The 11,103-nt window shown below is 32.8% G+C and overlaps 1 protein-coding gene across 2 annotated transcripts; it reads left to right on the forward strand.

Moving 5' to 3' along the window:
• The first annotated feature begins 219 nt into the window (after window positions 1–219).
• On the forward strand, window positions 220–8,376 carry LOC110603752 (probable leucine-rich repeat receptor-like serine/threonine-protein kinase At3g14840). 2 transcript variants are annotated; one of them, XM_021741643.2, is made up of 24 exons: window positions 220–670; window positions 775–952; window positions 1,220–1,291; window positions 1,398–1,466; window positions 1,548–1,619; window positions 1,705–1,776; window positions 1,880–1,951; window positions 2,072–2,143; window positions 2,244–2,315; window positions 2,435–2,506; window positions 2,595–2,666; window positions 2,774–2,845; window positions 3,405–3,470; window positions 3,931–3,996; window positions 4,086–4,121; window positions 4,219–4,262; window positions 4,438–4,814; window positions 4,883–5,078; window positions 5,273–5,419; window positions 6,116–6,234; window positions 6,338–6,548; window positions 6,668–6,905; window positions 7,001–7,151; window positions 7,774–8,376. In XM_021741643.2, exons 1-24 carry the CDS (start codon window positions 538–540, stop codon window positions 8,149–8,151), a joined length of 3,057 nt encoding a protein of 1,018 aa, XP_021597335.1. In that variant the 5' UTR covers window positions 220–537; the 3' UTR covers window positions 8,152–8,376. The 2 variants fall into 2 exon arrangements, with proteins under 2 accessions (XP_021597335.1, XP_043807975.1); XM_043952040.1 differs by lacking the exon at window positions 775–952 and having other exon boundaries at window positions 226–670.
• Window positions 8,377–11,103: the final 2,727 nt, after the last annotated feature.

Consider the following 11,103-nt stretch of genomic DNA (forward strand, 5'->3'; position numbering starts at 1 on the left):
TTGCGTTATACTCGGTTTCTGCAATAGGATGGTCGATGAAAGCTCCAGATTCTTTCCTAACTAACAACCAAGATAAAGGAAAGCCACATCAGGTTCGCCCATACGTGGTCAGCTGAGATCAGCTGCTTTTCTAAAATACTGAAGCCAAGAAAAGGACAGTCCCAGCAAGAAATTGACCTTAAGCACACAACTGGGTCTCTTCCTTTTGTAGAGATGGGAAATATTTAAGCCTTTCTTGCCAACTTGAGACATATAAAGACATGGGCCCATGTATTTAGGGTTGAAGGTTTGAAGCATTGCTTTGCCAATTGGTTTGAGCTTTGAGGATAATGTTGTGTATTGCAGATTTTCAGTCAAGTAAGGAAGGTGAATGAAACCCACGCACGTGATGACTTCTTTGACGTTCCATCAACTTTGTAAATAAATAACTAAAATACTGTTGAGTGGTCCCACCGTGTGCAATAACAAGCCATAACTCCATTCTGTAGAGCATTGCAAGTAGGCAGAGCAGAGACAGCTACTAGGACGGTAGATGTGATGAAGATGGCAAAATTTCATCGAGTTTTAGATACCATTTTTGGATCAACTATGATTTTACTGCTGATTCTCATTGCCACTGGATCCATTAATGAAGTTAAAGCTCAGGCAGGGCGTCTTCCTTCTCAGGAAGGTATGTCTCTTTCTCTCTCTTCTTCTTCTTTCCCACCCACCCAGAAAAAAAGATAATTTTGTTGATAGAATTAAATAAAGTAACGAGCTTGATGTGTGTTGCAGTGGAAGCTCTGCAAGAAATAGCAACCCAATTGGGCAAAAAAGATTGGAACTTTAAAATAGATCCTTGCAGTAATGATACAAATTGGTTGACGCCAATATCAAAGGATAGGCCTTATTTTTCCAATAGAGTGAATTGCAATTGTTCCTTTCTTGGGGGTGAATGCCATGTTGAAAGCATGTAAGCTCTCTTGTTTGCTTTTGACAACCCACTTTCTTACTTCAAGGTCAAATCTCAGTTTGCAGATTAAATTGTTTATTAACCAAATTTCATTTCTATTTCATGATTTGAAAGCTAGTTTAGGACAAGCTGATTCCAGAACGTTACCTTAATAGTTTTGTTAGAATCTGGTGTTTTTTTATGAACTAGGATTGCCAGTTGATAGTGATTGATGTAGTGAAGTACCGTTCATAGAAAATGCTAAAGTTTGGAATTCTTGGATGATAGATTTCTCAAAGCGCAAGATCTTGCTGGGGTGCTGCCTCGTGCCATTGTGAAACTACCTTTCCTCAAGAAACTGTAAGAAGTTTCTGCCAATTTCAATCACTTTGTTTAAAACATGTTCCTGGAAACTGTACTGAAACATTCAATTCTATTGCTAATGTTTATTTCATCTGGTTTACAGTGATCTTACTCGAAATTACCTTACTGGAAATATACCAAGTGAATGGGCTTCTACAAAGTTGGAATTTTTGTAAGGACTTTCTCCAAGGGAATGTTAGAGTAGCTCTTCAATGCTTCTTCATATTGAACTAATAGAAAGTGTATGCTGCAGGTCCCTTTCTGTCAACCGCTTAACGGGACAGATTCCCAGCTATCTAGGAAACATTACCACACTTACAGCCTTGTATGATTGCACACTCTTCCTTTCGCTTATCACTATATTTGTTCTATTTGATTATCGTTCAATAATTGATGGAGAATTTATTCAGGGGCATTGAGAACAATATGTTTTCAGGAACTGTTCCCCCTCAGCTTGGGAACTTGGTTAACATGGAGATTCTGTCAGTCTCTTTAACCTTTTCTGTCGGAAAATATTTTCTGATTTGAATAAAAGAGTAATAGAGTATGTTGACATCGATTTTTTCCCCCTCTCTTTGCTTGCAGATATCTTGGTGCAAACAATCTGACGGGAAATTTACCGCTTGCTCTTGCTAATTGGACCAAACTAATAGAACTGTAAATTCTAGTAAAATTTGACAATTTTTTTATTGATTTTAGGTTTAAATTTTCTTTATCATGTTAATCTCTTAAGGCTTTCTATTGTTTAATCTAGTTCTTGCATTGGGTCATATGCAGTAGGATTAGTGGCAATAACTTCACTGGAAAAATACCGAGTTTTATTCAAGGCTGGAAAAATCTTCAGAAATTGTATGTACTTTTGCTATTCAAATTCTTAATCCATGCATGCCCTTCCTTTTTCTCTCCCTCAATAGGAAATCTGATTCCCTTTTGAATGGTATTCTAACAGAGAGATTCAAGCTAGTGGTTTTGAAGGGCCTATTCCTTCTGGCATTTCTGCTTTGAACAATTTAACCGAACTGTAAGTTACGCCTTTCAAGTCCGTTCCTCTTACAATCTTGTTTAACCTACCATCTTTGTGTGCTTTTAAAAGTTGGAAATTGATTATCTGCTATTCATGTCTTATTCTATATACTGTAGAAGGATTAGTGACTTACATGGTGAAGGCTCAGAATTTCCAAACTTAGAGAACATGACAGGGATTAAGTTGCTGTGAGTAACTCTTAACATTGATAGATGCTTTAAAATCAGAATATTTTCTGCTGTGGAGGAGATCATGTGAAGATACTTTATATTTCAGGATGCTGAGGAATTGCAATATATCCGGTTCTATCCCCCCATACATCGCAGCAAGGCCAACACTGAAAATTTTGTAATCTTTTCTTCCCTTGTCTCCCACTCTTTTATTTCCTCTGCTCTAGAAAATCGGACTCTTGTAATATTTTCTGCTATCTTGAAATCTTCAATTTTTTCATGCAGAGATCTCAGTTTCAATAGATTGGGAGGAAATATTTCAAGAGATCTTGAAGGTCTAACAGAATTGGAGAATGTGTGAGTATCTAGATTCATGAGATCTAGATGGCATTTCTTGCTGTTCATAGTTAATACTCCCCCATAGATAGTTGCCATATACTCTTTGAAAACCATACATGTTGACAACCTTTCAAGTCTCGTATCCAAATTTAATACTGTTAGATAGCTACGCACTGATATAGCGCAAGATTTTGGTGAAGTTAACAATGTAGCTACCAAATACGAAAACTTAAGTTTAGTCTATGTCTATCATCCTGAAAAATGCTATGTGAATCATTAACAAAAATCTAAAGTTTATCCTCACTGACTAAACATAAAGTTTTTTCCTCCAATACACTATACGGCCTTTTGAGATAGTAATGATGCTTGAAGATAAGTTGAGTAGCAATTTTTTTCCCCTAGAATAAGAGAAGAACACTGTGATGTTAACACTTTGGAGAGCATGATTTTCTGTTTACTCTCTTGAAAGTCGTCAATTGCCTTTTAAGGAGTAGGTGTTACTTGTCTTAACCCTGCTCTCCACCAACTTGAAAATGACGAGTGTCTAACAAAATGAAATGCTGCTGCCTAATTATAGGTATCTGACAAGTAACTTGCTCTCTGGACCCATCCCAGACTGGCTCAAGAATGGAGATACTCGAGCGTACGTGTGTTTACTTATACCTTTTTCTGTAAGAAGTTATTTGATTATGTATGTTATTATTTTGTCTCAGGGAAACATATTCCTGTCCCTTGATATATATATATTTTTTATAACGCATGCATGCTTACATAACCTTACAAGCAATAAATTTGTTTGTTCATAAATTCCAATTTGGATAAAGATTCACCTCTTTAGATCAGTTGCAGATTCAACTCTGCCATATGGAATAGGGGAAATGATTTCATTTTACTCGCACTTCAATTTGCTTCTTGGTTTAGGAAATCATGTCATATTGATGGGTTAATGATAATTAAAATATAACTCAAAGAAGTTAAATACTTCTTCTTTAGGTAAAGATTTTATGTGAGCAACTGCTCTATTCATTTGGATTGATATAGTTTCCAATTGTAATTTTTTATCTACTCTATTGTAAAATTAAAGTTTTAAGGTTTATGCGCAGTGAAATAGACCTTTCTCGCAATAATTTTACGGAAATCTCATTGCCAAATACTTGTAGAGATACACTGTAAGAACATCTTTTTTCCTGGTCTTTTATTTATTTGAAAAATTTCAGTTTCCTTCTTGCTTCTGACTTTTTTTTTGGTTGATCAATAGAAATTTGTTTAAAAGCACTTCAGGAGGGAACGACTCGTAAGATTTTTCTCTACTGAACTTCTAAATAGAAATTAATTCCCTCTCTTTTTTTTGTGCCTTTTAATATAAGCTGATAATTCTTTACTATTTTCAGAAAAGCTGCTGTGGAGTGCCTGAAAAACTTTGCTTGTACAAAAGGTAGACATATTTTTGTATCAAACTGTACATGCCCCAATGATTTTTAAGGCCTTCCTCTATGGTTTTCACCGACAAGATGGAACCCAAAGAGAAAAATAATTCCTTTTTTATGTTTATTGATTTGTTTCAACCTCAGTATATAAAGATTATCCCTTTTTTTTCTGAACATGTATAGACAGATACTCGTTACATATAAATTGTGGTGGAGGTGCAACCACCATTGAAGACATCAGCTACGTAGCAGATGAAGAGTCGGGAGCTGCAGCAAAATATGTTCCCACAAGGGAGAGTTGGGAAATTAGTAATAGTGGACATTTCTGGGATAAAAATAGATCTGTGAGTGATTACATAGCACAAAACGTATCCATCCTCAGGATGAAGAATTCTGAATTATACACAAGAGCACGCGTCTCGCCTCTCTCCCTTACATACTACATCCGTTGTTTAGCAAAAGGGAATTACAATGTGAAGCTTCACTTTGCAGAGATAGTATTCAGGGATAATAGCTCATATTACAGTCTTGGGAGACGGATATTTGATGTTTATATCCAGGTACTCAATTTCATTTATGTGCATTATCTGTAACAGTAGCTAATTTGATTAAATTTGTATATTTGTAGGAAAATCGTGTCTTGAAAGATTTTGATATCACAAAGGAAGCAGGAGGGGTAGATAAGGTGAGCATTCAGAATTTTAAAGCACTTGTTAAGGATGGAACAATTGAGATCCACCTTCGTTGGGCTGGGAAAGGGACAACAGCTGTCCCAATTAGAGGAACGTATGGTCCTCTCATATCTGCAATCAACGTGGAATCTGGCAAGTTCTACCTCTATATTTAGGAATTTTTATCTTGTATGGCACATGGGCTCAAATGACACCCACACCCACCACATATATATGTATTGCATAATAGTTTACTTATACATGGTTGTGTGGACTTGTGTAGGTATACTGCAATCTGATGATCATTTTTGTTTCTTTCTTTTTTTTTTCTTTCTAATTTTAAATAGAATTGAAGCCTCCCTCTTCTGATGGAGGCAAAAGGAAGAAATTCATTGTGGCTGGAGCTATAGTTTTGCCTTTGTTCCTCATTCTCATTGTAGTAGGCACTCTTTGGTGGAAAGGTTGCTTGGGAGGCAGGGCAGCAAAAGAACAAGGTACTGAATATAAACTAAAATTAAGGATTTTATGTTCAATCTCTATTGCCACATAACATTTTGAAATAGATAATTATGTCAAGATATGCATACTTTTTCTCATGATAAAGAATCAGGTTATTAGTAAACTGAAAGTACTGCTCTAAAAGCAACTATAGCTTTGTTAAAAATGGAAACTTTTCTCTATGTTTTTGCACTGCCTGATCATAATAATGATCATTTCAGCTGAATCATTCATTAGGTGAACATCAGACCATTTCCAGCAGTAGACTTTGCTGTCTAACTTTTAAATAAAGTGTGGTGACAGAAATTACGTAGATTGAGCTTATATCCCATGGGGATCCTCAGAACCATTTATTCTTCAAGTTTTCTACATTCTAGCCATTTTGTTTCAAAATGGTATTTATAACGAAATATCAAGAAAACAAAGTGGGCACATCATAATGCAGATTCTATACTTTTTCTTTGCTATCTCTGTTCCACATGATATGGTTTTCTGGAAGAAATCTGGTGAGAAATGAATAAAGAATCTTGCACCAAGTCTAAGTTGAGTGTTTTTATAACTATTAAAAAGTTCAAGTTCTAAAGTAGATTTTTTTTTCCGTCTCTTTCTTTCCTTCCGTCTCTCTCTTTCCTTCCATTTCTTTAATTCTTAAAGAAATTATTGTTCAACTTCTTAGCCTTTTTTTTGTACAGAACTTTTAGGTTTGGATTTGCAAACTGGTATCTTCACCTTCAGACAAATTAAAGCTGCAACTAACAACTTCGATCCTGCTAACAAGATTGGACAAGGTGGCTTTGGATCAGTCTATAAAGTAGAGTACACCTCTTTCCTGTCTTTAAAATTGTTTATCTTTGCATTTTACGACAAATAAAACGTCAACTCAAACAACAATGTTACATCATTTCTAACTGCAGGGAACACTATCAGATGGTACTATAGTTGCTGTTAAGCAGCTTTCTTCCAAATCAAAGCAGGGACATCGCGAATTCTTGAACGAAATAGGCATGATTTCTGCTTTGCAACACCCTAATCTTGTTAGATTGTATGGATGCTGTGCTGAAGGGAATCAATTATTGTTGGTATACGAATACATGGAAAACAACAGCCTTGCTCATGCTTTGTTTGGTAAGCACTTGTTCAAGAAACACAAGAAAACACTTCACAAACATTTGGTAAAAAGTAGGGAGTGTTTTTTTTTTTTTTAATTTTATTTTTTATGAATAACTTGTGAATGTTGGTTATAGGCACTGAGGAAATCCAGTTGAAAATGGATTGGCGTACGAGGCATAGGATTTGTGTTGGCATCGCAAAAGGTCTGGCTTTTCTGCATGAAGAATCTGCTTTGAAAATTGTACATAGAGACATCAAAGCTGCTAATATTCTCCTTGATAGGGATCTAAACCCTAAGATTTCTGATTTTGGTTTGGCCAAGCTTGATGAAGAAGAGAATACCCATATCAGTACCAGAGTTGCTGGAACTATGTGAGCTAAACCCTTTGTTTCTTTCTAATCTTTTCATCCTTCCACTAATTTTTCTTCCATGGAACTAAGTCACACAATTACATTTTATCATGCAGAGGTTACATGGCACCAGAATACGCGTTATGGGGTTACTTAACCTACAAGGCAGATGTATACAGTTTTGGGATTGTTGCATTGGAAATTGTCGTTGGGAAAAGCAACATGAAATATCGACCAGATGAAAATTTTGTCTGCCTCATGGATTGGGTAAGATCTCTGGCATGTTCTTTTGAGTTTGATGCATCATGTATGCTACAAAACCCTTATTTGGTCCTGAAAATCAAACCTAGATATGGCATATTAAGTGAAATTTTTTTGATACATTATACTTGTGTCTTTCTTTCCATAACCTAGACTTTTTCCTCTCCAAATAAGGAGAACTAATTATACTAATTAGTCTCCGTTAATTTTAGCCGTTAAACGTTGGACAAGTCTCTAAATTTAGAGGACTAATTAGTAATTTTTTTTATAAAACTAAGAGATAAACTAATGAATTTGTTCGTATTACAAAAACTAAAAGGTTAACACTTAACGTTTAAAATTAACGGAATGACTAATTAGTAGATATTTTAAAAATCTCATTGATGTTTTAATGTATTTTTCAAGATTGAGAGACCAATCAATGAATTTCTCTACATCACAAGACTAAATAGTAAATTTCTCTAATAAAAATGTTAAAGTTATTGAGATGCATTCTTATCCTTAAGAGGAAAAAAAAAAAGATTTTTGAGATGACCTGAATTTCAAGAAGAGAAATATGGAAACAATCTTTTTTTTGTTTTGAAGTTTTTCTAGTCAGGTGTGCCAATTTCTTTTGTGGGTATTTCAGGCTCTTGTTTTACAACAAAAGGGAGACCTAACGGAGCTGATTGATCCAAGACTAGGGTCCAACTTCAAGAAGGAAGAAGCAATTAGAATGATAAAGGTGGCATTACTATGCACTTTTTCTTCACCTGCACTTAGGCCTACAATGTCTGAAGTAGTAAAAATGCTCGAAGGACGAGCTCCTGTTCATGAATTAGTGGTGAATCCAGCTATGCATGGAGAACAACTGGAATTGGGTGGCCTAAGGAGCAAATTTGATCATATTTCGCTTCATAGTTCAAGTGAAAGTCGGTCTCTGGTTCATTCATCAGGTGCACCATGGACTGCCTCATCATCTTCATCTGGCCAGGATCTTAGTTCAATTAATCCTGATTTGCAATAGTCTGTAACTTCATTCTGCTGTCAGCTTTCATTGTGTGTGAAATTTTGGCTTCTTTTATCATAAATACTGTCAATTGTACAAGTTAAACCAACACTTTCTTCCGAATATGCAAGTGTTAGAATTTTAGCATCTGAATTTATCTATGTGCTACACAATAAGTGGTTGTTTATTGTCACTCCACTTTGCCTTATAATAAAAAAGCCACATCATATTTGTCAACCTCAATTTTTGTGTTATTTAAATTTTTAAAATATAAATCATTAATACTAATATATACATATAATAATAGTTTAAAATAATGCAAGCAAAGAGAAAATGGGAAGAAAGAGAAGAAAGTTAGAGGAGAGAGAATGAAAAAAAAGTTAAGAAAAGAAGAGAAAATGGAGAAAATTAGCTAAAACATTAAATAAAGTGGGAGAAGAGAAAAGGATGATATGAAAGAGAAAAGAAAATAGCAAAAAAGAAGAAAACAATGAGAGAAAAGATAAAAAAAAGAAATAAGAGAAAATATAAGAATGAGAATAAAGAGAACGGAAAAAAATGTGAAAAATAACAAAGATAAGGATAGTCAATTAGAAGAAAGAATGAAGATGAACTGAAAATAAAAATTCAAATATATATTTTCATCCTAAAATTTTATTAAAAATTGATAGGGAGACCCTAAATTTTAAAAATATTTTTTATGCTATTATATCTAAATTTAAAAATGTAACTAAAAAAACCTTGCAATCTTTGTACAAGTACATGGACTATAAACGTGTTGGTTTATATCTACAAATTTCAAATTGTCACCTAATTTCACTATTTATAGTCAATGGCCTAATAATAATAATAAAAATGTATAAATTTTAAAATTAAAACTCACTATATATTTTCTATACTTTAAAAATATTTTTCTTTGAACTCAAATCGGTCTAAAATGTTTTGAAAAATTTACGCTATTAATTGCTATTACAAAATTATTTTAATTCATTTTTTAAATAATATAGACGTATCATATAGAACGTTTTAATAATTTAAAATGTTATTAAACTTTAATCATAAAGCTTGAGAGTTCATATTATAAAAGTAGGAGCAAAATGAAACGTGGGAGTTGTGTTTAGTATTGTTTTTAAAGATTATTTGGAAATTCGATTAAATAGATCTTTCTGAAATTAATTACCAAAATCATTACAATAAGAGAAAGCCAGGAGTAAAAAAACACGGATGTAGAAAATGGTTGTAAAGCAGGCTATTTGTAGATGTTTAATATAATTATTAGAGGTCAATTGCAGAATTAGAAAAACTAATTTTTTTTAAAAAATCTCCAGTAGTAAAATATTTGATATGCAATTGCCAAATATCTCAAGTTATCAGATAATCAGTTTTGCAAATATCACGAAATTAACATTTAATTTAAACAATTTTGAATGAGTTAAAATATGGTTATTTGCAGGTGAGCTTTAAAATTTAAATAAATGAAAAATAAAAATTTAATAGCTTTATTTATTCACACAGACAAGGGGTGGATAAGGGGTAATCGATAGATTTAAACTAAAATTAATTTTTCAGTTTAATCTTATATGTTTGAGCCTTACTCTTTTAACTTGCATTTTACAAGTCCAAAAGCTATAACCAATTTATATATTAAAGGAAAAGTTTATTTCTAAATTGTGTGAGCTATAAACTTTTTGAAATATTTACTCTCGCAATAATCTCTCAAATATTTCAAAATATTTTTCTTTTTTAAATTCAAGATTTGAGCGTATATACTTCAAATGTGGTGTTTTTTGGATTATAAAACAGACTAAGATTAATAAAACTTCATGTAGAGTAGTTGATGAAGCTCTTACTTCTATGAATCAAAGTCCTTTATACGCTAAAATTTTATCAATCTCATTACACTCCATAATTTTTGTTGTTAATATTTTTCTGCCCTATTATACCATGCATACGTCTGGTAGTTCACAAGTCCTCCAGAGATTGTGTACAATTTCATAGGAACGACCCCACTTCACATTTATATAGATAATATCATAAGTGTATATTGCAATTTATGCACAACCTATAAGGCATATGAATATCATTAAAAGCTTTTATTTCATCCTCTCATTTAATATAGTTTAGCACTTCTCACACCAAAGGAAAGGATAACGATAAATAATGCTAGTAGAACTAATATGTGACTTATTATTATTTATATAAATATTTTTTATGGGATCTTCAATAATAAAGGTTGGATACCTATAACTATTAATTTCAGATTGGTTCAAGTCCTATTCCCCCTGATGTTTCATGTATCAATTTCCTTCCTAAATATTTAGTCAAAAGATCGGCTAAATTCACTTCTGACTTCACAGAATTAATGGAAATAGTTCTATCTTTTAACAGTTAATTATCCATATTATGTGTTAGACGAATATATTTATTTTTACTATTAAAAATTTTATTTTTTGCAATGGTCTGTGCCGCTTGGCAATCACAATACATTGACACAGATAGTATTGATTTTATTCTCAATGGAATATTAAGTTTCTTAGTCACTTAGGTTCATTTCCAACTAATTCTAGAGTAGAAAATTCTGATTCTATAATGGATTTGGCAATGATAGTTTGTTTAGTTAATTTTCAAGTAACTGCATCCCCTCCTAAAGTGAATATATAACTATTAGAGGATTTTATCTTATCTGAATTCAAAATTTAGTTAGAATCATTGTATCATAATTTATCATACTTCTCAAATATTTCATTAGCATAAGTAATACAATCCAATGATCATGATTGGGATTTTGTGTACATTTTCTCAATCTACACACAAAATAAGTTATATCAGGTCTAAAAAAATTCATTAAAAACAACACTCCTAATGATCTGTATATTTTTTTTATTGAGTAATAAGGTTACCTCTATATTTCTTTAATTAAAAATTAGGATTATATTTGGTACTTATTGGTTTGACATTGAAATATTCAAA

This window comes from Manihot esculenta, chromosome 16, assembly GCF_001659605.2.
Source record: "Manihot esculenta cultivar AM560-2 chromosome 16, M.esculenta_v8, whole genome shotgun sequence".
Taxonomy (NCBI): Eukaryota; Viridiplantae; Streptophyta; class Magnoliopsida; order Malpighiales; family Euphorbiaceae; genus Manihot; species Manihot esculenta.

Excerpts from the sequence above, each read along its gene's own strand:
- LOC110603752 (XM_021741643.2), top strand. The coding sequence starts at position 538 with ATGAAGATGGCAAAATTTCATCGAGTTTTAGATACCATTTTTGGATCA. Across the intron at positions 3,997-4,085 it reads AATACTTGTAGAGATACACT|AAATTTGTTTAAAAGCACTT; the intron begins GTAAGAACATCT and ends GTTGATCAATAG. Across the intron at positions 5,079-5,272 it reads TGCAATCAACGTGGAATCTG|AATTGAAGCCTCCCTCTTCT; the intron begins GCAAGTTCTACC and ends AATTTTAAATAG.